The sequence below is a fragment of the Microcaecilia unicolor genome, chromosome 3, assembly GCF_901765095.1.
Source record: "Microcaecilia unicolor chromosome 3, aMicUni1.1, whole genome shotgun sequence".
NCBI classification, from domain to species: Eukaryota; Metazoa; Chordata; class Amphibia; order Gymnophiona; family Siphonopidae; genus Microcaecilia; species Microcaecilia unicolor.
The window spans coordinates 491036433-491058943 of NC_044033.1; the positions used below are offsets into that span (position 1 = coordinate 491036433).

Genomic DNA, 22511 nt, shown 5'->3' on the forward strand with positions numbered 1-22511 from the left:
GGGTCAGATACATTAACACTTATCTCTCTGGGAAAAATCTGTGAGCCTGATCTAAACTTGAGAGCCATCACCTGGAAGGTCAGTTATTCAGGAATCAGCCATACTAATGCAGGTAGCTGTTTGGATTATTGCAGCATCTTGCTGAGGAGATTAAAAATAGGATCGTACATGTTTATCTGTCAGCAGCATGGCATTCAATGGAGGAAGATAATGAAAGTTGGCTTGGCAAAGGAATTTGTGCTTTATATCTGCAACCAAGATAGATAAAGTCTTAACTCTGTGGACAGGAATAACTGGCCAGACTGATTTTTTTTTTTTTTTTGGCTTTAATCTGCTAAGGGGTCAACATTCAAAAGATTTGTCCAACTGACAAACTCTGAGACTTGAGTATTCTATCCCCCCTCCCCCCACCACCACAAGTGGCTAAATCTTGTTTGACCAACAAAAGTTACGTGGCTAACAAGAAGTGTGGTTATAGTTTAATAGTGTTGTCCAGCTAGACTTAACTTTGAGTGAATTGGCCTAGTGGTTAAAGCAATGGTCCAAAAACCAAGGATGCTGGGCCAAGCCATTTTCATCCTCCATTGCCTTTGGTGTAAACCAGAGATGCCAAAGGTGGATTCTCCCAAATGATGAAATTTAAAGGAGATGTGTCTGAGGTATAAATTTAGGAAATTTTAAGTGTCAAAAAGGCTTCACAAATTATAAAAGCAAAATAAAATATTGTTAAAAGAATTTTAATTAACATACTCATGAATATCATTAAACCAAGTCAGGCTTTATTTACTTGCAAGGAGACAGATCCAACTGCAGTCAGAAGATTGTCTGACTCTAAAAATCCTCCCTGCGTCTCTCATACATTTTCTATATTATTATTATTATTATTGTTACATTTGTACCCCGCGCTTTCCCACTCATGGCAGGCTCAATGCGGCTTACATGGGGCAATGGAGGGTTAAGTGACTTGCCCAGAGTCACAAGGAGCTGCCTGTGCCGGGAATCGAACTCAGTTCCTCAGTTCCCCAGGACCAAAGTCCACCATCCTAACCACTAGGCCACTCCTCCACAAAAGAAGCTTGTTGCCTGTGTGTCTGTCAACACTTTCACATTTTCTAACATGTTACAATTCTAGGCTGCTAGTCAGCTTGTCTGGTTCTAAGCATATCTAGGTACATTCCATTCTGCTTGTAATGTTCAAGGCCAAAGAATCTACATTTCAGAGGGTCTACATTTATTCCAGAAATTGTAAGCATGATTAACCCTTTACTAGCAAAACCCTATCCCTATACTAGCAAGACATTTTTTTCACAAATATTTAGCTGCCATTGGGGCCTCTGAAACAATATAGACAGAGTAGAAGCAGTATTAGGGGGACAGTTTTCAAAGAAATTTGCCTAGATAACCAAATAGCTGGATTAATTCCCCAGACTGATTAGTATCCTGCACTCTAGCTTAGATTTTCAAAAGGTAAATCTATTTATACAACATTGACCCCACCAGAGAAAAACATAGGAACACATGGACATGCACTCTTTGGTCTTCAGAGATACTCTTGCACTGTTTGTTTGTTTGTTTGTTTGTTTATTTATTTATTTTATTGCATTTGTACCTCTTCAGACATTCACACAAATGCACTCTTGCTCTTCAGACAGATACACATCTTATTTCTTAGGCTTCTGGCATTTGCTTGCTTTCAGTTTGCCCTTGGCATGATAATTTCTTGCCATATGGTCTGTTTGAATGGGTTCTTTCCTGTTTTAATGGAGTTCTTTTCTGATTTTCCTTGACTTTTTTTAAAATAAAGGCGATATATCAACTTCTCAAATAAACATAAACAGACTTCTGGTGCTATGCTGCTGCCTGCTGCTTATGGTGCTTGTATAGTGAATGTCCCCTACTACTACTATTTAACATTTCTAAAGCGCTGCTAGGGTTACGCAGCGCTGTACAATTTAACAAAGGACAGTCCCTGCTCAAAGGAGCTTACAATCTAAAGGACGAAATGTCAAGTTGGGGCAGTCTAGATATCTCCCAACCAGCTCTGCCCAGGGTCGGTCTTAGCAATTGCGGGACCCTATGCAGACCAGTTCAATGGGCCCCCCCCCCCCCAGGACCCTTGCCTAGCTCTGCCCCACCCCCTGTTGACATAAAGTTTGTTTGACATTTCATAAATAAAAAAATAAAGACAAATCAAACAAAACTTGTATAGAACAAAACTGATTCAAATAAGCACAATGCTATCATAGGAAACCTAGTGCCCTGTTTACTAAGCCACGTTATAGGCACGTTAACATTTTTACCACGTGTTAACTCTGTATGTGCCTACAATATCCCTATAGGTGCCTACACGGTTAGCGCGTGTGCTGATTGTAGGCACGTTAAAATTCAAGCGCACCTTAGTAAACAGGGTTCCTAGTATTAATCAATGAAAATGATCAATTCTTCTAACATAGAGGAGAGAGTAAAGGAAAAATATTAATTAACTAAGAAAAGATCCAGGTATGTGGGCAGAGTACTCTCAAATGCCACTATTATTATAACCCACCAATCCAGAGAGGCGACATTGGAGATCCCCTAGTAGCCAAAAAAGATGTGAAATGCATAGATTCCCAAAAAGGCATATTTCACCAAATACAAAATCACAGCACATTTACAGGGTAATTGTAAGTAAAAGTTTGCACTCAGTTGGAGCACCCCAGAGCGTAGAATCAAAAATTGGTTTCCGTGCTTCTGGAAATATCAAGAAACATATCTTCTTTCCCCTAAAGAAATTCTCAGAATTCTCTCTGAGAAGCACACACATTCACTTTCTCTGACCCTCTCCCTAAGAAACATACACAAACTCTCTGTCCCTAAAAAACACACACATTAAATAGTATAATTTGAACCAGCCACCTCGGGATGTACCACTAGGCTGCTCCTCCAAGTCAGGAAAATAACTGCTCATAATTGGAATTTTGTAGTAAAGTATAACAAAATACTGATGAAATCAGAAGATCCAAAGACCAGTGATTATAATTTACATATAACTAACAGGGAACCAACCCACAATCAAAACAGAAATAGGCCTGGTAAATTAAGTTGTCTCTCTGGGCTGGCACCACCACAAGCCCAAGGCAGCAGGCTGAGCACTAGATGCAGAGGAAGCGGACAGCAGCTAGGCTGAGGGCAGGCTGTGACTTGATCTGGATCGCAGGAGGAAAGGAAGCGGTCCACCGGCCTGACTAGCCAAGAGGACCTGAGGCTGAGGGCTGAGCGATTCTGTCGCGCATCAACAGCTGCCTTCAGGCTGCACTTCTGTGGACTCATTCAGACAGTTTTTTCCATGTGGCTGAGCCAGAGATACAGAAGTGCAGCTGTGATTGGTCAGGGAGCCTGTCTGGAGCCTGAAAGGGCTCTTTCATTGGCCAGGGTGACGATGTCACCCCGGCCAATTAGAGGAAAAGAGGAAAATCCCCGAGGGCAAAAGTAATCTGCTACAGTGCCATTGGCTTTCGAACAGACTGCCTTTAGAAATTCGGAAAATAACATATTCCTTCAGTAAAGCGTTGTCTTTTTTTTGTTTGATGAAAGAGATGTTTTTTTTTTTAGTTTCAATGTATTTGACGAGAAAGATCCTTTTTAGTTTCAATATATTAGATATGCAACTGTAATTATATTTAAGATATGCATTTGATGAGAGAGATTTTTTTTTAGTTTCAATGTAATAGATATGCAATTGTAAACCCTCCCAAAAAAGAGGACTTATTGTTTGTAATCCACTTATAATCTATATAAGAATCATACAGCATAGCAAAAGCCCTTAGTGCTAATGCTCTGGGCCCTGATTGGCTCTGAAGCCCAAGATCTAGCCCAGAAGCTACTGGAATTCTCATGTCTCAGCTGGGAGTGTGGAGAGAGTGAGAGAAACCTCTTCACTGAGACCCTGTTCCATTCCTATGAGCAGTTATTTTCCTGACCTGGAGGAGTGGCCTAGTGGTACATCCCGAGGTGGCCGGTTCAAATCTCACTGCTGCTCCTTGTGACCTTGGGCAGATCATTTAACCCTCCATTGCCTCGGGTACAAACATAGATTGTGAGTCCTCCAGGGAAAGGGAACTGCTCATTGTACCTGATTTTAACTCGCCTTGAGCTACTACTTTACTTTATTGGATTTATACCCCACAAACATCCAAGTTGGGACTCAGTTCTATGTGGCTTACATTAAGTCCAGTCATTCTTACATATTGACGTCAGGTGATCTGATAGGAGTCAATCACATTTGCAAATATAGATTCAGATTCATAGTTCAGATGTGCCAAGATCAGGTCAGGGGTGCATGAGGGGGAGAGGAGAGATAGATGAGAGGTAGTGGAGTGTTGTATACTTGGTAGAATTGTTGTGTTGTCCATCTTTTTTTGCATCGATCGTCAGGAATTTTCTGTACAGAAATGTTTTTAGTTTTTTTGCAAAACCTTTTTGTGTTATCGTATCCTGAGAGTATAGTTAATTTTGGGCATAAAGAGAAGACACCAGGAACCAACTAGTCTTTGATTATCTTTACTATGTTCTTTGTGTTCATTTCTATGGTGGGTGTCTAGATTAGGCTAGAGATCTAAATATTTTAGACCCTTTGAAGATCGGCGTAGGCCTTGGGGGGGAAACAATGTCAGGGGTCGCATAAATGTTCAGTAGAATGACTTCTGTGTTTTTGCTTATTGATTTTGTAACCGGAAAAATTAGCATACGTATCTACAAGCGTTAAAAGGAGGGAACTGATGTATGTGGATTGGAAAAGAAAAGTATTATATCATCTGTATAGGCTGCAGCCTTTATTTCAAATGATTTAGTATAGATCCCTTCAATTTCTTGGTTTTGACGAAGCGCAATAAGGAGAGGTTCTAAGGCATTGTTAAATAATAGTGGGGAAAGTGGACAGCCTTGGTGAGTACCTCTTTTTAGAAATATATGCCTTGATAATGAGGAGTGGCCAAAATTCTAGCAGTTGGGTTCTTATACAATATTCTTGGGGCCCCAAATCATTCCATTGTTGTAAATAAAAAGTTCCACTCCACCCTATCAAAGCTTTATTTATTTTCAGCATTTATATTCCACACTATCTTTGGGATTCTAGGGGGATTATATTACATCCATAGTCTAATTCATTTAAAACAATACAAACAGACCTTAAAATAGCAGAAACATTCAATTCTACACTGGAAAATTCACAATCTTAATTCATAAATATTATAATATCAGGTGGCTACCACTTGCTGCTTATTTTGATACGGTACAAAAATAAGTACAAAATTTGATGTGTTTTTGGCATGTGCATGCTTTATACTTTGACTAGCCGTTCAGCCCGTAAAAACGGGCTAGTATAGGGGGGGGGGGGGTTGAAAGGCCCCCCACCCTGCCGCCGAGTTCGCCCCCCCCCCCCCCCCAGAGCCGTCGCCACAGACCTTCCACCCGGTCGGGCCCTCGCTCCGCTATTGAAACAGCGAGGGCACGCAGCTCTACTGCTGAGCTGCCGTGGACGTCCTTCTTCTCTGCCTGTGTCCCGCCCTCGTGTGAAGTAATGTCGTCGAGGGCGGGACACAGGCAGAGAAGAAGAAGGAAGGCCGACGGCAGCTCAGCAGAGCTCTGTGCTGCATGCCCTCGCTGTTTCAATAGCGGAGCGAGGGCCCGACCGGGTGGAAGGTGGGTGGCGGCGGCGACTCTGGGTGGGGGGGAGCGTTAGCGACGGCGGTGTCCCTCGCAAATGCGCAGTAGAGACCCTCTCTGTTCTGCCCTCGTCATCACGTATTGCCGCAGGGGCGGGGCAGAGAGGGTCTCTACTGCGCATTTGCGAGTGAGTACGACACTCGCCATTTATATGTATTGATTTGTATTCTCCAGCCCCCCTCCCCTTTCCCTCTTCTTTTCCTCTTTCCTCCCTCTCTCTTGTTTTCACTTAATTTGATTCTGAATGTAGATTGCTGCTTCTTACATGTGAGCTCCGGTATTGCCTTACTTTGTAAAATGTTACTTGTTGTTATGTTGTGAGCTCTTGATGGTATCTGTATCAAAAATCAATAAAAGAAATTAAACTTCAAAAATATCAAACAGTCTAACCATAGGCCTGATAAAATAAAAAAAGTGTTAAGAGAAACTTTAAAATCCTTCAAGTCTTTCACAGAGCGAACATCCAATAGTAAGGGCCCTGCTACATAAAACATAGATAATCTGTTCTCTTCCAGGTATATCACATAAAAAGAAGTTGCATCCAATAGATATGCAGCTGATGAATGCAAAGAGCAAGACATAGTAACATAGTAGATGACGGCAGAAAAAGACCTGCGCGGTCCATCCAGTCTGCCCAACAAGATAAACTCATATGTACTACTTTTTGTGTATACCTTACCTTGATTTGTACCTGTCTTTTTCCGGGCACAGACCGTATAAGTTTGCCCAGCACTATCCCCGCCTCCCAACCACCAGCCCCGCCTCCCACCACCGGTTCTGGCACAGACCGTATAAGTCTGCCCAGCACTATCCCCACCTCCCGCCACCGGCTCTGCCACCCAATCTCGGCTAAGCTCCTTAGGATCCATTCCTTCTGAACAGGATTCCTTTATGTTTGTCCCTTTAGTGTTTGAATTCTGTTACCGTTTTCGTTTCCACCACCTCCCGCGGGAGGGCATTCCAAGCATCCACCACTCTCTCTGTGAAAAAATACTTCCTGACATTTTTCTTGAGTCTGCCCCCCTTCAATCTCATTTCATGTCCTCTCGTTCTACTGCCTTCGCATCTCCGGAAAAGGTTCGTTTGCAGATTAATACAGACGTTCAAATATTTGAAAGGTATCATATCACCCCTGTTTCTCCTTTCCTCCAGACAGCTGATGCAAATGCAAAGTTTATGAAAAAAAACAGAATAGTATCTTGTAACAGATACAATATTCAGTTACCAACCATGTGTTTATATCTGGATTGGCCAGAAATTAATCTTGCAGTGGCATTCTGCGCTATTTGCAGGGATTTCAAAACTTGTTTAGGGACGCCAATTAACAGACTGTTGAAATAATCAAAATGGAACAGATCACACTTTGCACAACCATTCTGTATATCTTTGGACATATCCACTATAGGGTGGAGCTGTGACTATAATGGAATGCTAATGGAAGGGTCGTGAATTATTCGTTTATATACCTGTTCTGCCTGAAACGTATTTGGTTCAGATGCATTACAGAGCCCAATATGTCTTTTGAGTCTATTAAATAAAATTTTTGCTAGAATTTTGTAGTTGGCATTTAAAAGAGATATTTGTCTGTAGTTTGATAAAGACTGTTGGGTCTTTATTGGGTTTGGGTAAAACCATAATTCCTATGCCTTGATTTATTTTATTGTGGTATTGTTCTTGTTAAGTAACCCTGTGATATTACAGAGTTGTTCTGCAATATCCGGTGGTGCAATGGCACCATTTTTGCCAGTCGGGCCTTTGCACAGTGAGGTTGGTTCAGCTTTCTGTGTTTAATGCCAGGACTCATCTTAAAAGGGAGGAGTAGACTAATGGGTAGTGCAGCGGGCTTTGAGCCTGGCAACCTGGGTTCGATTCCCACTGCAGTGCCTTGTGACCTTGGGCAAGTCACTTAACCCTCCATTGCCCCAGGTACAAAAAACTTAGATTGTGAGCCTTCTAGGGACAGAGAAAGTACCTGTATATAACACATACAGTTCTGCATATGTCTAGTAGTGCTGTAGAAATGATTAGTAGCAGTAGTAGTAAAAGCTGCTTCAGTTTTGGTTTATCTTTGAAAAGACATGATCACAGAATTGAAAACTGTGGAAAAACATTCCTGGAGCTTCTGTAGTTGTATTTATTTGGAAAATGTGCCACGGAGCTTCTCACCTACACATCCATTCAGAAATGGCTCTTGACCCCCCCCCCCCCCCCCAATTTTGTGGCAAATATTAATTACTAGTAAAAAAGGCCTGTTTCAGGCAAAGGAAACGGGTGCTAGCAAGGTTTTCCTCCTCTCCCCAGTTCCAGACCCCTCCATCACTCCCTTCTCCAGTTCCAGACCCCCCACCCATTTCCAGAACCCCCATCACTCCCCCTGCCAGTTCCAGACACCCCACATTCCCCCCCCCCCAGTTCCAGACCCCTCCATCACCCCCCCAGTTGCAGACCCCCCCATCAGTCCCCCCTGCAGTTCCAGATTCCCCAGCATTCCCCCCAGTTTCAGATCCCCCATCACTTTCCCCACAGTTCCAGACCCCCCCTTCACTCCCCCCCAGTTGCAGACCCCCCCATCATTCGCCCCTCCAGTTGCAGCCCCCCCATCAGACCCCCCATCACTCCCCCCCCCCAGTTGCAGACTCCCTTCCCTCCTTCAATCCGAATTACAGAAAACCCCCCCCTCCATGTTCCAGACCCCTCCCTCCCGCTGTCCAAGTTCGAGACACCACCTCCATGGCTTCCTCTCTCCGATTTTTAGACCCCCCTCCCTCGCAGTTCCTGACCCGTGGACCCCCCTGTCGCGAGCGTTGGGAGCCCCTGTTCCCTCCGCCAAACTGCCCCAGCCGCTCTGGCGTACCTGTGCTGGTGAGGGACCCCAACCCCCCGCCAGCCGGCCGAAGTCTCCCCTTCTCGGCGGCACGCGATGGAGGAAAACGCAGTGAAGTTGGACTCGGTTTGTGCTCGTGCGTCTGACGTCAGACGCACGCACACAAACAGAGTCCAACTTGATTGGTTTTCCGCGTAATGCGTCGTGACGTCAGAGGGCTTCGGAGTCCAAGTTACGGACACCAGGCAGCCAGGTTTCGAACGTTGGAGGTGAGAATTATTGTATAGGATGTTATGAATATGTGACATTGCTAATTTGATGTACTGGTTTCAGAAAATACTGGGGGGCGGGGGGGGGGGGGGGGTTGGTTGGTTGGTTGTTTTAACACAACACTTTAATAATTAATTCAGAAGTTTTATAAAATAAGTTACCAGTCAGGTAAAAATGCTCTACCAAAACACTCGTGTTAATTTGTTCAAATTATCTTTTGTTTTTAGAATTTGAGGCAGCAGATCCTTGAATTGTTGGGTCCAATCTCAATGAACCATGGTGTTCATTTCATGGCTGCTATTGCCTTTGTGTGGAATGAAAGGCGACGGAACAAAAATGCTGCTAGGACAAAGGTATATGAAGTGCATCTAGTTGAGTTATAACATGATGGTGATGTAGTTCCTATATGTCTTGTACTTATGCATATTTAATGCATATATGTTGATACAGGGCTAAATTTGCTAAGGATTTTCTCATAATCACAGAATAGGAAAGCTTTCCGTAAGTTTGTCCTGTAACGTAGCTAATCAGTTTTACAGGCCTCTAAGGGTGTAGCCATAGAGATTTGTACCTTTTTTTTCTACAAGTATTTCTAGCAGAAACATGATTTTTTGATTTTTTTTTTTTTTGGGGGGGGGGGGGGGGAATGCAATTCTCTGCACATTTTTGCCTCTTATGGCCTAATCCGATCCTAGGAAAATCTCTACAAAAAGGCATTTTAACAGTATATATGCATTGAATCATAGTAACATAGTAAGTGAGTGCAGATAAAGACCTGAACGGTCCATCCAGTATGCCCAACAGTCCCACTCAGTATTAATTCATGATTAAATCAACAATGAATGTGACATTATATACACTTTATCATGAGTCTTTGGAATTTCTGGGACATAGGCTACAGAAATCCACCCAGCTCTATCCTTATGTTCCACCTACTGGAGTTGCCATCAAAGCCCACTCCAGCCTATTCAAATTGGTCTTGTTATTTGCGGGACCCAGACCATAAAAGTCTGCCCAGTACTGTCTTTGGTTCCAGCTACTTGAGTTGCCATTGAAGCCCTTTCCAGGTTAACCTACATCAGATTGCCATATACAGACACAGACCTACAAAGTCTGCCTGGCACTGGCCTTAATTCTTTACAGCTGGAGTAGTCGTCTATGCATCACACTCACATCCACCTCCTGCAGCCATTTAAGAGTTGTTGTTTTTTTTTTTAATACTATCTGTTTTCTAAATAGAGTTCCTCTGTGTTCACCCCACGCCTTTTTGAATTCCATCAGTTTTTGTCTCTACCATCCTGCAACCTCAGAATCATTCCCATAACGTGATGCCATCACCTCGATGCTTCACACTAGAGATGGTGTTCTCTGGGTGACATCTTTGTTGTCCTGTGCACAATGAGTCGTCTTAGAAAAAATGTAAAATTGCCTTGAAGACTCATTTCTTCAAGTTTATTTTCAGTGGTAGGGTTGACAGGTAGTAGGTACACTGTGCATCTCTTTTAGCTTATGCCTACTGTTCTGTCCCTTTTCTGTTATCGAAAGGACGAAGGTCTGACGATTTTCCATTTTATCAATGAATCTGTAAACTGCTTTTATGTTTGACAAAGTTGGTATAGCAAATTGCAAATAAACATAAAGTAGAACATGTTGCATTAAATGTAATTATTTGCATTCAAGCCATGAAGTTCTATTGTAGCTTCACCAGAACATGCAACTTTTTCTCACACGACTACAATATCACCTGAACGTTTGCTTTGCCTGCTATCAACAAGATTCAAGGTGGGCTTTCTTAAGAAATGGCTCCCTTCTTACAGTTCTAACATATATTATTATTATTATTATTTATTACATTTGTACCCCGCTCTTTCCCACATACAGCAGGTCCAGTGCGGCTTACATAGTAAAAGAAAGCATCTTACACGGTAAAGAATACAGTAAAAACAAGGAAATGTAGGAACAGTATTATAAATTGTGATGATCATAACTACTTACATTATATAGGCCAGAGTTGTATAGTATTTGGGATATTATTACATGCACCTTTTGACTGTTCTTGACCATGGAAGCTTGTAGCTATTTCAAAATCCCAACATGATCACGTTTATATTGGGGGAGGGAGGGGGTAAAATCTAAGAGGGTAATTTTGTTTCTTCAATGGCAAGCAGGATAGCAAGTCCTCAGAGCCTGGGTGTCATCATTGATGGAGTCCATTTGAGAAACTTCTGCAGCTGAGTGTATGCTTCACCATCCATGCATTCTACTTTCCACTGGCTACTGTCACAGGACAACCTTGTTTTCATCTACTCAGACGCCCATCACCAGACTTCTCTCTCTTTCTGTAGTTGGTTAGGGTAGTGTGAACCGCAGATGGGAATGTAAGGTGGTGTTTTCTTCTGTGACTTATTCTTATATGCATGCAACTACTTTCCTATTTTGAATATGGTGTTCTTTTCCATTTATTTAATGTATATATTCTTTTATTTTAAACTGCTGTAACCTGGCGTGTCAGTGATATCAAGTGTATTAATAAACATAAACATACTGAAGGAGGTGCAGAACCCTCCAAGGGCCTTTGACTGGCTTCCAGTACTACTCCTACTGTTTTCTCTACACTGTTGTCTGTGGCAGCCTTTGAGGAAACTTTGATCAATTTCTCTTTTGAAAATTGCCAACAAGGTGTGCATGTTCTAAGTGACTGCACACATTTGCATCTGCTGTTCCTGTGGGCAACCAGTTGGAGGTAAAACAGTGCAAGTACATTTGAAAATCAAATCTATATGCAAGGTCTCCTTCCCAACTTTTGAAACATGCCTTTTGAGTCCAGCAAAAGTACACATAGTGTGAAAACCCAAATTTATGTTAAGCTGCTGTGAGGAGGATGAATTTAAACCAGGGCAATTTACCTAGGTGAATGTTGCAAGACCAGTGTACCAGGTGTACATACCATGCATTTGCACAAGGCAGCAATTTCACACAGCTGAGCTAGATGGTTGGTATGGCAGGAGCTGCCACTACAGGGACAGGGACAGCTTGTGATAGCAGAGATTCAGCCTGTCTGTTGCCTCTCTGCATGGCTGATAGTAGGGTAGGAACGGCACAAGTGTCGGTCACAACAGTTCAGATGATGTTTTCCTCCTCACCCCCCCCCCCCCCTCCAATTGCTTGGCTGACAGCTCATCAGGTATATAGCGACTAACACGAGAGCTGTCATTTACTGACCGGAGACCTAGATTTCAGTGACTACACTGTCTCCTTGGTGTCTGGGTTCTATGTGTCCTGCAGCTTCTGGTGCTGCAGTGAGGAGGACAGTGGCTTGACTCCCTGAGAGCTATGCCACTGATGATATGTCTGCTTGGACTGGCAGGACCCCATTCTCCCCACTAACCATACCGCTCACCACCACTGTATCTCAGCCTTGCTTAGTACTGCTCCTACTGTTGCTTGCTTGTTTTGGATTGTGGGGCCTTGCTCCCCATCAGTCACACTGCTTATCACTGTTGTCAGCTTGTCCTTTTCAGCTGACATATTCTGCTCTATCTGCCAGCTGCACCACTTAGCACTGTCACTGCTAACTTGTTTTTTTCAGGCAGTGGGACCTGATCTTCCCACAGGTTGCACCATTGAATGTCAAAACCTCAGGGACATTTGGGCCTGGACAGCCATGCCACTCTACGCTGGGCAGCATATAGTGGTGTATACACTACACTGTAAGATGGGCATCATCCATATAAACCAACTGCTTTTTATAGAAGTGCAGTGATTGCAGGTGAGACTATGCAAGTTAGTCTCACATTAAGGGGATAACACCACTGATACAACTGGGTAGCTTTGTGCTTAGTTTATATCCTACAAAAATATTCCAAGCATTTTGCATTATTTGTGTAAGGGCTGTCCTGAAGTATGCCCGTATAATGTAAGGGGAGACCAGGGTCCTAAAGAAATGAAATGTGATTCTGGTTACCCTGCTGAAAATACAACTATGCCAAGCTTCTTCCTTCCTCCTTTGCTTTTGCTCCAGGGAGTGAGTGCAATGGATTCCCTGTTCCAGTGACAGTACAGAATTTAAGCAGCTGCTGTTACTGCTGAAGACTCCTAGGGTTCTCCTTACAGATTGTCCTGGCCAGGGCTGCCATGTATCATTATCTTCTGTGTTTGTTTATGCTTTAAGTGGCTATGGCAGTGTTTCCCAACCCTGGTCCAAGAGACACCCCAACCAGTCAGGTTTTAGGATATCCACAATGAATATTCATGAGAGATTTGCATGCAGTGGAGGCAGTGTATGTAAATCTCTCTCATGAATATTCATTGTGGATGTCCTGAAAACCTGACTGGTTGGGGTGCCTCCAGGACCAGGTTTGGGAAACACTTGGCCAGGGCCTTTGGGCTGGATTGGGTTCACCCCTCATGTAGCTCAATGGCCTGGGAGGCAGGATTCAAAAACAAGAATTTAAATTGTGTGCAAGATTTTATACCCCTAGTAAGTTCTTTCCAATATCTATTTCTTCCCTTTATTTTAATAATGGACAGGGTAAACCTCATTCTTATTGGAAACTGCAAGATGAAAGTAAAGTCCAAAGTATATTATTCTAGTAGAGCCTCTAGGTGTCACTTTGGGCACCCTTAAAGCAGGACCCTAGGGTCTCTACACTTGTACCCCCAGAATTTGTTTCTTCAATATTTCTTTGTCACTTTTAATAGGGCTGTATTGAATATTCATATTTGATTCAGTTTGGCCCAGAATAGTTCCCCAAATACATTATTAGTATTAGGCCAAATAGTTATTTAAATTTGGATATGAATAATCCAGGGCTCTACTCTGCTAAAACCTAATGAAATAAACACTTATCTCTGATTTCATATTGCTTCTTTTATTATTTGTTATGTTAGAGCTCAATTCCCATTATTCGTATTCAGCCGAATAGTAAAATATGCTATTCGGTACAGCTCTAACTTTTAAGTAGTAATTCTAGTTTATACATTCATAACATTCTCTTCAGTGAAGTGCACCCCGATAATGAGTTTAAATATAGTTTTCTTAACAGTGTGTTCTGGTGGCCCATAAAGATGCCATATGAAAATTGACTTCATTTTCAGGTAATTCCTGCAGCAAGCGAGGAGCAACTTTTGCTAGTGGAGCTAGTGCGCTCTATAAGTGTAATGAGGACTGAGACCGTCATGCAGACAGTGAAAGAAGTTTTGAAGCAGCCACCAGCTATAGCCAAGGACAAGGTATGACTTGCTAGTTTGTTTCTTGGATTTACTTGGTAATATTAAGCTTTAGCCATTCCAAATTATTTTGTGTAGTAGTGCTATTATTATTTTGCACCGTGTGATGAAAAAGCATTCCACTCCCTTCTCCTTGACCAGGAAGGGAGGAGAAAGGAGAGAACCAAGTGCTGCTCTTTCTTGCAGCATCTAGAGCAGTGCTTTCCACACCTGTCCTGGGACTTCACGGCCAGATGGGTTTTTATATTCAGTGAATATGCTTGAAGTGAAATAAATTTGCATGTAATGGGGTGATTTCCATGAAGCAGGTTCCTTGTTTAAGGTATGACTATTATTTAAAAAATTATGCATATATATTTACACACATACAAATACATGTGCCAGCAAGCTTGCATACTTCTATATAGCCCATATATAGGCATTCCTGGGGAAAGAGCTGTGTAAAGTTGTGAGGTATGCACATGCTTAAAATTATATGCATACTTGCATAGAGTACACTTTGTGCGAGAATATGTATGAGCTTTAGCGACTAGTTCTGGGAGACTGTTTAATAAAGGTACATATAATCATATGTTGCCTTTATAAAAGTTTTTGGTATTAAAATGATTTTTGAGAAAAGACTTTCCAAAATAGGCTTGCTTAATAATCGTGGGATTGATGATTATATTCACAGAAGGCAGTTCTGTTATATATTTGAAGGAACTCAAAGCCTCTGTTATGAGGGTCCCACAATTTAAGGAAACAAAATTGAAGGTGTTGTTTGAATGGTTACTGATTTTTGTTTCACCTTTGTTTGTTTGTTGTTGTTTTTTTAATCTACTTAGGCATAAAAGATATTGAAATTTTGATAGGTATCCTATTTTAAAATATCTCATATATCTGCAGGCCCTATATCATCCTGCTAGACCGAGAAAGTGAAGCCTTGAAGCATTTGTGCGCTCTGTAAGGCTCCATCTCCTCAATTGACGACACGTAGTTCCGGAACGTTGCAGGAATGCTTCAAGGCTTCACTTTCTCGGCTTCAGAACGTTGGAGGTGCGTTTATTATATAGGATGTGCTCGGTGCTTTTCTGTAGCACATGGGGGGAATTTAATATATGCTGATTAAAGTGGAGAAGTGGCTGGAGGGGGGGCAGGGGAGATAGGACAATCGCTGGGTGGCTGGAGGGGGGCCAGGGGAGAGAGGAGAATCGCGTTGTGAGCTCATTGAGCAGGGACTGTCTTTTCATGTTTAATGTACAGCGCTGCGTATGCCTTGTGGCGCTATAGAAGTGATTAGTAGTAGTAGTTTCCAAGACACCATCTTCTCCACTGTTTAGTTTCATTGCTGAGGGGGGGGGGGGCTATTTTCCACAGAGGGAGAAGAATCATTGGTCAGTAGGTCTTTCCTGCAGGAAGAACTGGATGTACAGGCTGTGAAGAGAAAGTCTGACAGGATTCCCATTTTGGAAGGGCTCAGCAAGCCTTTGAGAGCCTTTCCCTTTCACTGATTGATCCACTGTGTGATCCTGGCAGAATGGGAGTCACTGGATAGCAACCTTCGAAGGAGTAAAATTCTTTTCAAGCAATGTTGTCCTTGCTTGAGGATGTGGACTTTCTTTTCCTAAGCTGGATGCCTTGGTAACAGCTGTAACTGGCCAGACCAATGATCCTTGTAGATAGTGGGACAGTCCTCAGAGACCAATGGGACCACAAGATTCTTAAAACAGGCACTTTTCCCTCCACCCTGGGAGTGCAGGCTGCAAGTGAGTAGGGGTTGTGTAGTTAGAGCACTCACCTATCCTGTTTAATCTCTTTATGTCATCCTTTGCCTCACTACACCTGGAACTTAATGAACTACTATTATCCTATGCGGATGACATCCTGCTTCTCTTACCAGTGATAGCATCAAACTGAGTCTATAGTGAATGATACAAGTTCTGTCAGCACCTGGGCCCTGACCAATAAATTGAATTTGAATGTGCAAAAAACCAAGGTCATGTTGAGTCTTAATGGGCCTTCCCTTTGAGCCAGTGACGTGGATTATGCTTAAGGATGTTTCACTAAAGATAGTTTTTCTAGTGGTGATTTGTTTGACATGTTGCATCTCAGAGTTACAAGCATTGTCTTTTAGGGATCAACATCTGCTTTTTTTTTTTCCATGAAGAAGTCATAATTTGGCTAGTTTTGTCCTTTTATACCTAGTGTGGCTTAAGCCTTCCATTTGAACCTAGTTGTCTCACTTCTGGTCTTCTGTAAGCCTGAGTGTCACGGAAAGGATAGAGACCTTTGTTTCATGGATATAGGCAGAGTTCTTCTGTGGTTTTTGAAAGTAACAAATCTCATGGAAAATGGAAAGGCTGTTTGTTCTTTCTCTGGATAGGTGAGGTGGCATACAAGTCCACCTTGGGCTAAGCTTCAGGTTATGGGGGTTCTGAAGTGTACTCTACTAGACTATAGGCTTCTTCCACAGCAGAGTTCAGACTGGTGTCGCTGGTGGATATCTGTAGGGTGACTACATGGTCTTTGCTGAATTTGTTTATGAAGCATTACTAAGTAGATGTTCAAACTAAGGTGGATTTCACTTTCGGGGCAGTGACCTGAAGATAACGGTATCCTCTGCCCATCCTATGTCTTAGTGAAGTTTGGATATTCTTATTTGGACTTATCTAGCAGGGTGATACGAAAGGAGAAATTAGTTCATATTTGCTTATTTCCTTTCCAGCAATCCTGCTAGACCAGTCCAGAACCTTCCCAAGGAATCTATACTGTGATAACTAGGATATTCATGGACTATCTCCGCTTTTGCCAGCCGCTAGTGGGATGGATAGGTCACGGACATTGTTCAACGGCACCTGTTTCTCTCTGTTACTATTTATAATTCCCTTCCACTTTTCCTTTCTGACTTGAATTATTTTAATGTAAACCGCTCACCATGGATCTCTGGGTGATATCCTATATAATAAAACGCACCTCCAATGTTCTGAAGTCGAGAAAGTGAAGCCTTCAAGCTTTGAAGCATTCCTGCAACATTCCGGAACTATGTGTCGTCAATTGAGAAGATGGAGCCTTACAGAGCGCACGAATGCTTCAAGGCTTGAAGGCTTCACTTTCTCGGCTTCAGAACATTGGAGGTGCGTTTTATTATATAGGATGTGCTCAGTGCTTTTCTGTAGCACATGGGGGAAATTTAATATATGCTGATTAAAGTGGAGGAGTGGCTGGAGGGGGGGCAGGGGAGATAGGATAATCGCTGGGTGGCTGGAGGGGGGGCAGGGGAGAGAGGACAATCGCTGGGTGGCTGGAGGGGGGACAGGGGAGAGAGGAGAATCACTGGGTGGCTGGAGGGGGGCAGGGGACACAGAAGAATCGCTGGGTGGCTGGAGGGGGGCAGGGGACACAGAAGAATCGCTGGGTGGCTGGAGGGGGGCAGGGGAGAGAGGAGATTCGCTGGGTGGCTGGAGGGGGCAGGGGACACAGGAGAATCGCTGGGTGGCTGGAGGGGGGCAGGGGAGAGAGGAGAATCGCTGGGTGGCTGGAGGAGGGGGGCAGGGGACACAGGAGAATCGCTGGGTGGCTGGAGGGGGGCAGGGGACAGAGGAGACTCGCTGGGTGGCTGGAGGGGGGCAGGGAACAGAGGAGACTCGCTGGGTGGCTGGAGGGGGAGCAGGGGACAGAGGAAACTCGCTGGGTGGCTGGAGGGGGGTAGGGGAGAGAAGAACATCGGTGGGTGGCTGGAGGGGGCAAGGGAAAAAGTAGAATCGCTGGGTGTGCCTGGAGGGGGAGCAGGGGAGAGAGGAGAATCGCTGGGTGGCTGGAGGGGGGGACAGAGGAGACACACTCACTCTCTCACTCTCACAGCAGTCTCACTCTCTCTCTGTCACACACACACACTCGCACATTCACTCTCTCTCTCTCTCACACACAATCAAGCTCACACATACTCTCTCAAACATACACACTCCGAGGAAAACCTTGCTAGCGCCCATTTCATTTATGTCAGAAACAGGCCTGTTTTACTAGTATCAAATATTGCTTAAACTTGTAAACTTGCACAGCTGCTGCTACTAACTGTCTTCTCTGTACAGGATCAGTCTTATCTTTTGGCTCTTCCAATTAATTGAGCAAACCTCTTCTAGAGCAATCAAGTTTCCATTCAGAGGGGAGTGCCTGGTCCTACTATGATTATGATCTGGAAATGTCTAGGTTTCTTAGCTTTTTTTCAGTTTAAATTAGTGATGATCGATTTGTAACATTTTTCAAGTATTTTTAGCTTTGACATTAGAGTACTGGCAGGTGAATTAGCTGCACCATGTGATAATGTCACTGGGAACTCTGTCCCAACATCTGCTGCAAAGGGAATACAAGCCACTCATTTGGACTATTCTAGAAAAAAAAGAAATTATCAGCTGAGAACTGATTTCTCCATATGCAGATATATCTCATGCGATTGCTTGTTGTTATCCTGAAAACCCAACTACATGTGGAGCCACCAGGACAGGTTTGTGAAAATCTGATCTAGAAACTAGACTGGAAGCATCTTCCTCTCTCATCCTTAGAAGAGATGAAGGGCTGTGTGGTAGAGGAGGACTGAATAAGTATAGGGGATATTAGAAGTTGCACATGTTGATTCCCTGACGAGAATCAGTTGACGGGAAATACAGCGAAAAGGCAAGTGTTCTTAACAAGTCACAACACATAGAAACATGAAAGGTGCTGGCAGAGGTTTTTATATTTATTAAAATATACTTTATACTTAATTATGTGTAAGACTATGCAGGTTTCTCATTTTGGATAACTAGAAAGAAAAATGTGGGGACTTATTTGCTAGTAGACCAACCTCTCTGTTTTTCAGAAACATCTTTCACTGGAAGTCTGCATGCTGCAGTATTTCTATGCTTACATTCAAAGGTAAGCCACAATGGATAATAAAAGAAAAGCTGAGATGTGAGAAAGAAAAGGGTATTTTAAATCTTTTCAGTTGAACTGATCATTGATGATTAATGAACAGGTGTGAAAGTTGCAATTGAATTCAACCACCAAAGACCTAAGATTCCCAACTTAGAGATTTCTGGACATGGGATTCCTAATTTAGGGACCCACACATCTGAACCCCCAACTTCCTCACCTGTTTCCTATCCTCTTTCTGTCCTCACCCATCCAGTGACCCAACCTCAACCATCCTCTCACCAACTTTGCAACTCCATGTGAACCTGGGCAAGTTCCTTATCCCTCCATTTCCCCAGGTACAAAAACTTAGGGATAGAGAAAGTATTTATTTATAATATGTAAATCGCTTTGGTTGAAACACAGACAGGAGGTATATCAAATGCATTACCCTTACCTGTAACAGTTCTGGAAAGGTGAGCCCTTGAGCTGCAGCTGGGTTGGCGCTACCCGGTCAGTCCGAGGGTTAGCCTGGCCCTGACTGGTGGCAAGCAATCCTTCAGCCTAGGCCCAACTGGAGCTGAAGACAAGGCTCAGCTGGAACTGATTACTTGGCAGCAGCAGAGGCAGGGCTGGAGACAGGCAAGGCAAAGCAAGTTGGACTGGAGACAAGCAAGGCTAGACAGGCTGGTCTGGAGGCAAGGATGGTCTGAAAGCAGGGCTAGGCAAGGTGGCCTGGAAGCAAGGCTAGGCAGGCTGGTCTGGAAGCAGGGTTAGGCAGGGTGGTCTGGAGGCAAAGCTAGGAAAGGTAGTCTGGAAGCAAGGCTAGGCAATTTGGTCTGGAGGCAGGGCTAGACAAGGTAGTCTGGAAGCAGGGCAAGGCAGCCTGGTCTGGAGACAAGACAAGACAGGCTGGTCTGGAAACAAGGTAAGGCAGGTTGGTCTGGAAGTCAGACAAGGCAATCAAGAGACCTGTTGCAAAAGGAAAGGGAATGGGACTTGATATACCGCCTTTCTGACGTTTTTACAGCTACATTCAAAGCGGTTTACATATATACAGCTACTTATTTCTACCTGGGGCAATGGAGGGTTAAATGACTTGTCAGGGTCACAAGGATCTGCAGTGGGAATCAAACCCAGTTCCCCAGGATCAAAGTCCACTGCACTAACCACTAGGCTACTCTTCCACGCCAAAGGAACTGATATGGAAACAAGTACTTCCTTATATCCCCCCAAACAGGCACCTAGGTCTCCTTGCTGCTGACTCTTTAAAACTGGGCCAGACACACGCACACGTGCCTATGAGCACCAGGTCCAGGGGATCAGGAAGAAGCAGCCTGCCGAACTGGTGGGAGCACTTTGGCATGCCGGAAGCTGCATCGCGGGCAGCCCGCCATCTCAGTACTGAAACCCTCCTTATAGAAATGGTTTCTTACGTTAAAGAACATACGAGTCGGGGTAGTCAGGTACTGCTCCTGCAGTTTGACATGTCTGCAGCTTTTGATAATGTTAACCATGACATTCTGTTGTATAGACTATTAGAGGTTGGGGTAACAGGAACAATATTACAATGGTTTGAAGGTTTTTGAAGTCCAGAAAATGTGAGTCTTGGATGCCCCCGCGTGGTGTCTCTCAGGGTTCACCAATCTCCCCCTTGCTATATAACATTTATATGAGTATATTATGTATGATTCAATTGTTATCTTGTGAATGGATTTTTTTGTATTCTGATGATGTATTTGTATTGAATCCTGTGCATGTAGATTTACATCATTTTGTTAAGAAGGAAGCTGTGCTTAGTTCAGAATACAGCAGCAAAATTAATTTACTGTAAATCTAGATTTGATCCTGCGGCTCCTCTGCTCCTGGATTTGCATTGGCTGCTAGTTGAGGCACAGATTAAATTTAAAGCTTGTTGCTTGATTTTTAAAACACTGAATGGTGATATTCCTGATAACTTTCCTTTTTTTGGTTAGTTTGTTGGGTGGTCAGTCCAGAACCTGTAGTCATGAGCGCTTGTTATAGTCTTTTCCTCCCACCAAGGGTATATGATATAAGAAAGTTAATTTAGGATCATATTACTATTCTGTGATCATGCTACGGTATGCTTTACCCTTGTGCATTGTCAAAGTCCATCTTATGGTATTTTCAGGATGAGTTTTTGTAAACATGAAGATATTTTTAATTAGATATGCTAGCATAATGTACTGTGCTGTGCATGCTTTTTTATTGTCTTTTTGTAATATATTGTGACCCACTCTGAACCTGAAGCATCAGGGATTTTGCGGGCCACAGTGTCCTAATAGCATAGCATAAAGGTGAGCCAGTCGATGTAGTGTATCTAGATTTTCAGAAAGCTCGTCAGAGACTCCTGAGGAAAAAAAAAAGCACGGGGTGGGAGACAATGTTCTGTTGTGGATTGGGAACTGGTTAAAAGATGGAAAACAGTGTGAAGGGTTAAATGGCCATTTCTCTAAATAGAGGAAGGTGTTCTGGGAACAACCAGTGAGGTGATTACATTTGCAGAGGACAAAAAAAACTATTCAAAGGTGTTAAATCACATGTGGACTGTGGGAAATTTCAGGACAACTTGAGGAAATGAGAAGACATGGCATCCAAATTTCAAATGAAATTTAACATAGACAAGTTGAAAGTGATACATGTTGGGAAGAAGAATCTAAATTATAGCTGCTTGATGATAGGTTCCAAATTAGGAGTCACCACCCAAGAAAAGATCTAGGTGTCATTGAGGCATATTTTCAAAGCATTTAGCCTTCCAAAGTTCCATAGGTTTCTGTGGAACTTTGGAAGGCTAAGTGCTTTGAAAATATGCCTCATTGTGAACAGTCTTCATCTCATGCATTTATACTTTCGAGGTATTTAAATATGTCTATTATATTTCTCCAGCCCGCCTTTGCTCCAGAGTATGTATATTTAGGTGTTTATTCCCGTATGCTGTCTGATGAAGACTGTTGGCTCTTTTAGTAGCTGTCCTTTGCACTGACTGCATCTGGTTTGTATGTTTTTTAGAGATACAATCTCCAGAATTGTACACAGTCCCCCAGATGAGGAGTGAAAGGGTAGCCTAGTTGTTATAGTAGTGGTCTGAGAACCAGGAAAGCCAGAGCTCAAATCCCACTGCTGCTGCTTGTGATCTTGGACAGGAAACTTACCTTCCATTGCCTCTGGTACAAATTAGATTTTAAGCCCTCTATGGACAGGGAAATACCTACTGTTCCTGAATGCTACTAATCTTCAGTCTCTCACCAGCACCCAGAATTTTTACAAAATGCCTAGCTGTGATTTCAGACCATATTGATTGATTGATTATCCTGAGCTATCACAAACAGGAACAAATAAGAACTAAAGGGTTACTATTGAAAAAGCATAAGCTATATCCTGGATTTATAAGTTACACATTCAGCAGCCTAATAGTGCTGCTTAGACATCTGTGTCTAAATGACACTGGTCCTGGAACATCCCAAATCCCACCCCCTTTTTTGGACAGATAATTTGGGGTTTACAGTGATCTGTGTGTCCAGAATTATCCATTTGGCCCCCCAGGAATTAAAAAAAAAAACCTGAATAAAAAATTCATTTTTGGGGCCATTGTGGTTGC

General features: G+C 43.1%; 1 protein-coding gene across 2 annotated transcripts in view; it reads left to right on the top strand.

Moving 5' to 3' along the window:
* Positions 1-22511, top strand: part of DOP1A (DOP1 leucine zipper like protein A) — a 227795-nt gene that overhangs the window by 143849 nt on the left and 61435 nt on the right. For both annotated transcript variants that reach the window (XM_030199075.1, XM_030199077.1), the window contains 3 exons: positions 9025-9150; positions 13895-14029; positions 18861-18916. In XM_030199075.1, the coding sequence (XP_030054935.1) occupies positions 9025-9150; positions 13895-14029; positions 18861-18916 (317 nt within the window). The remainder of the gene's footprint in view (positions 1-9024; positions 9151-13894; positions 14030-18860; positions 18917-22511) is intronic.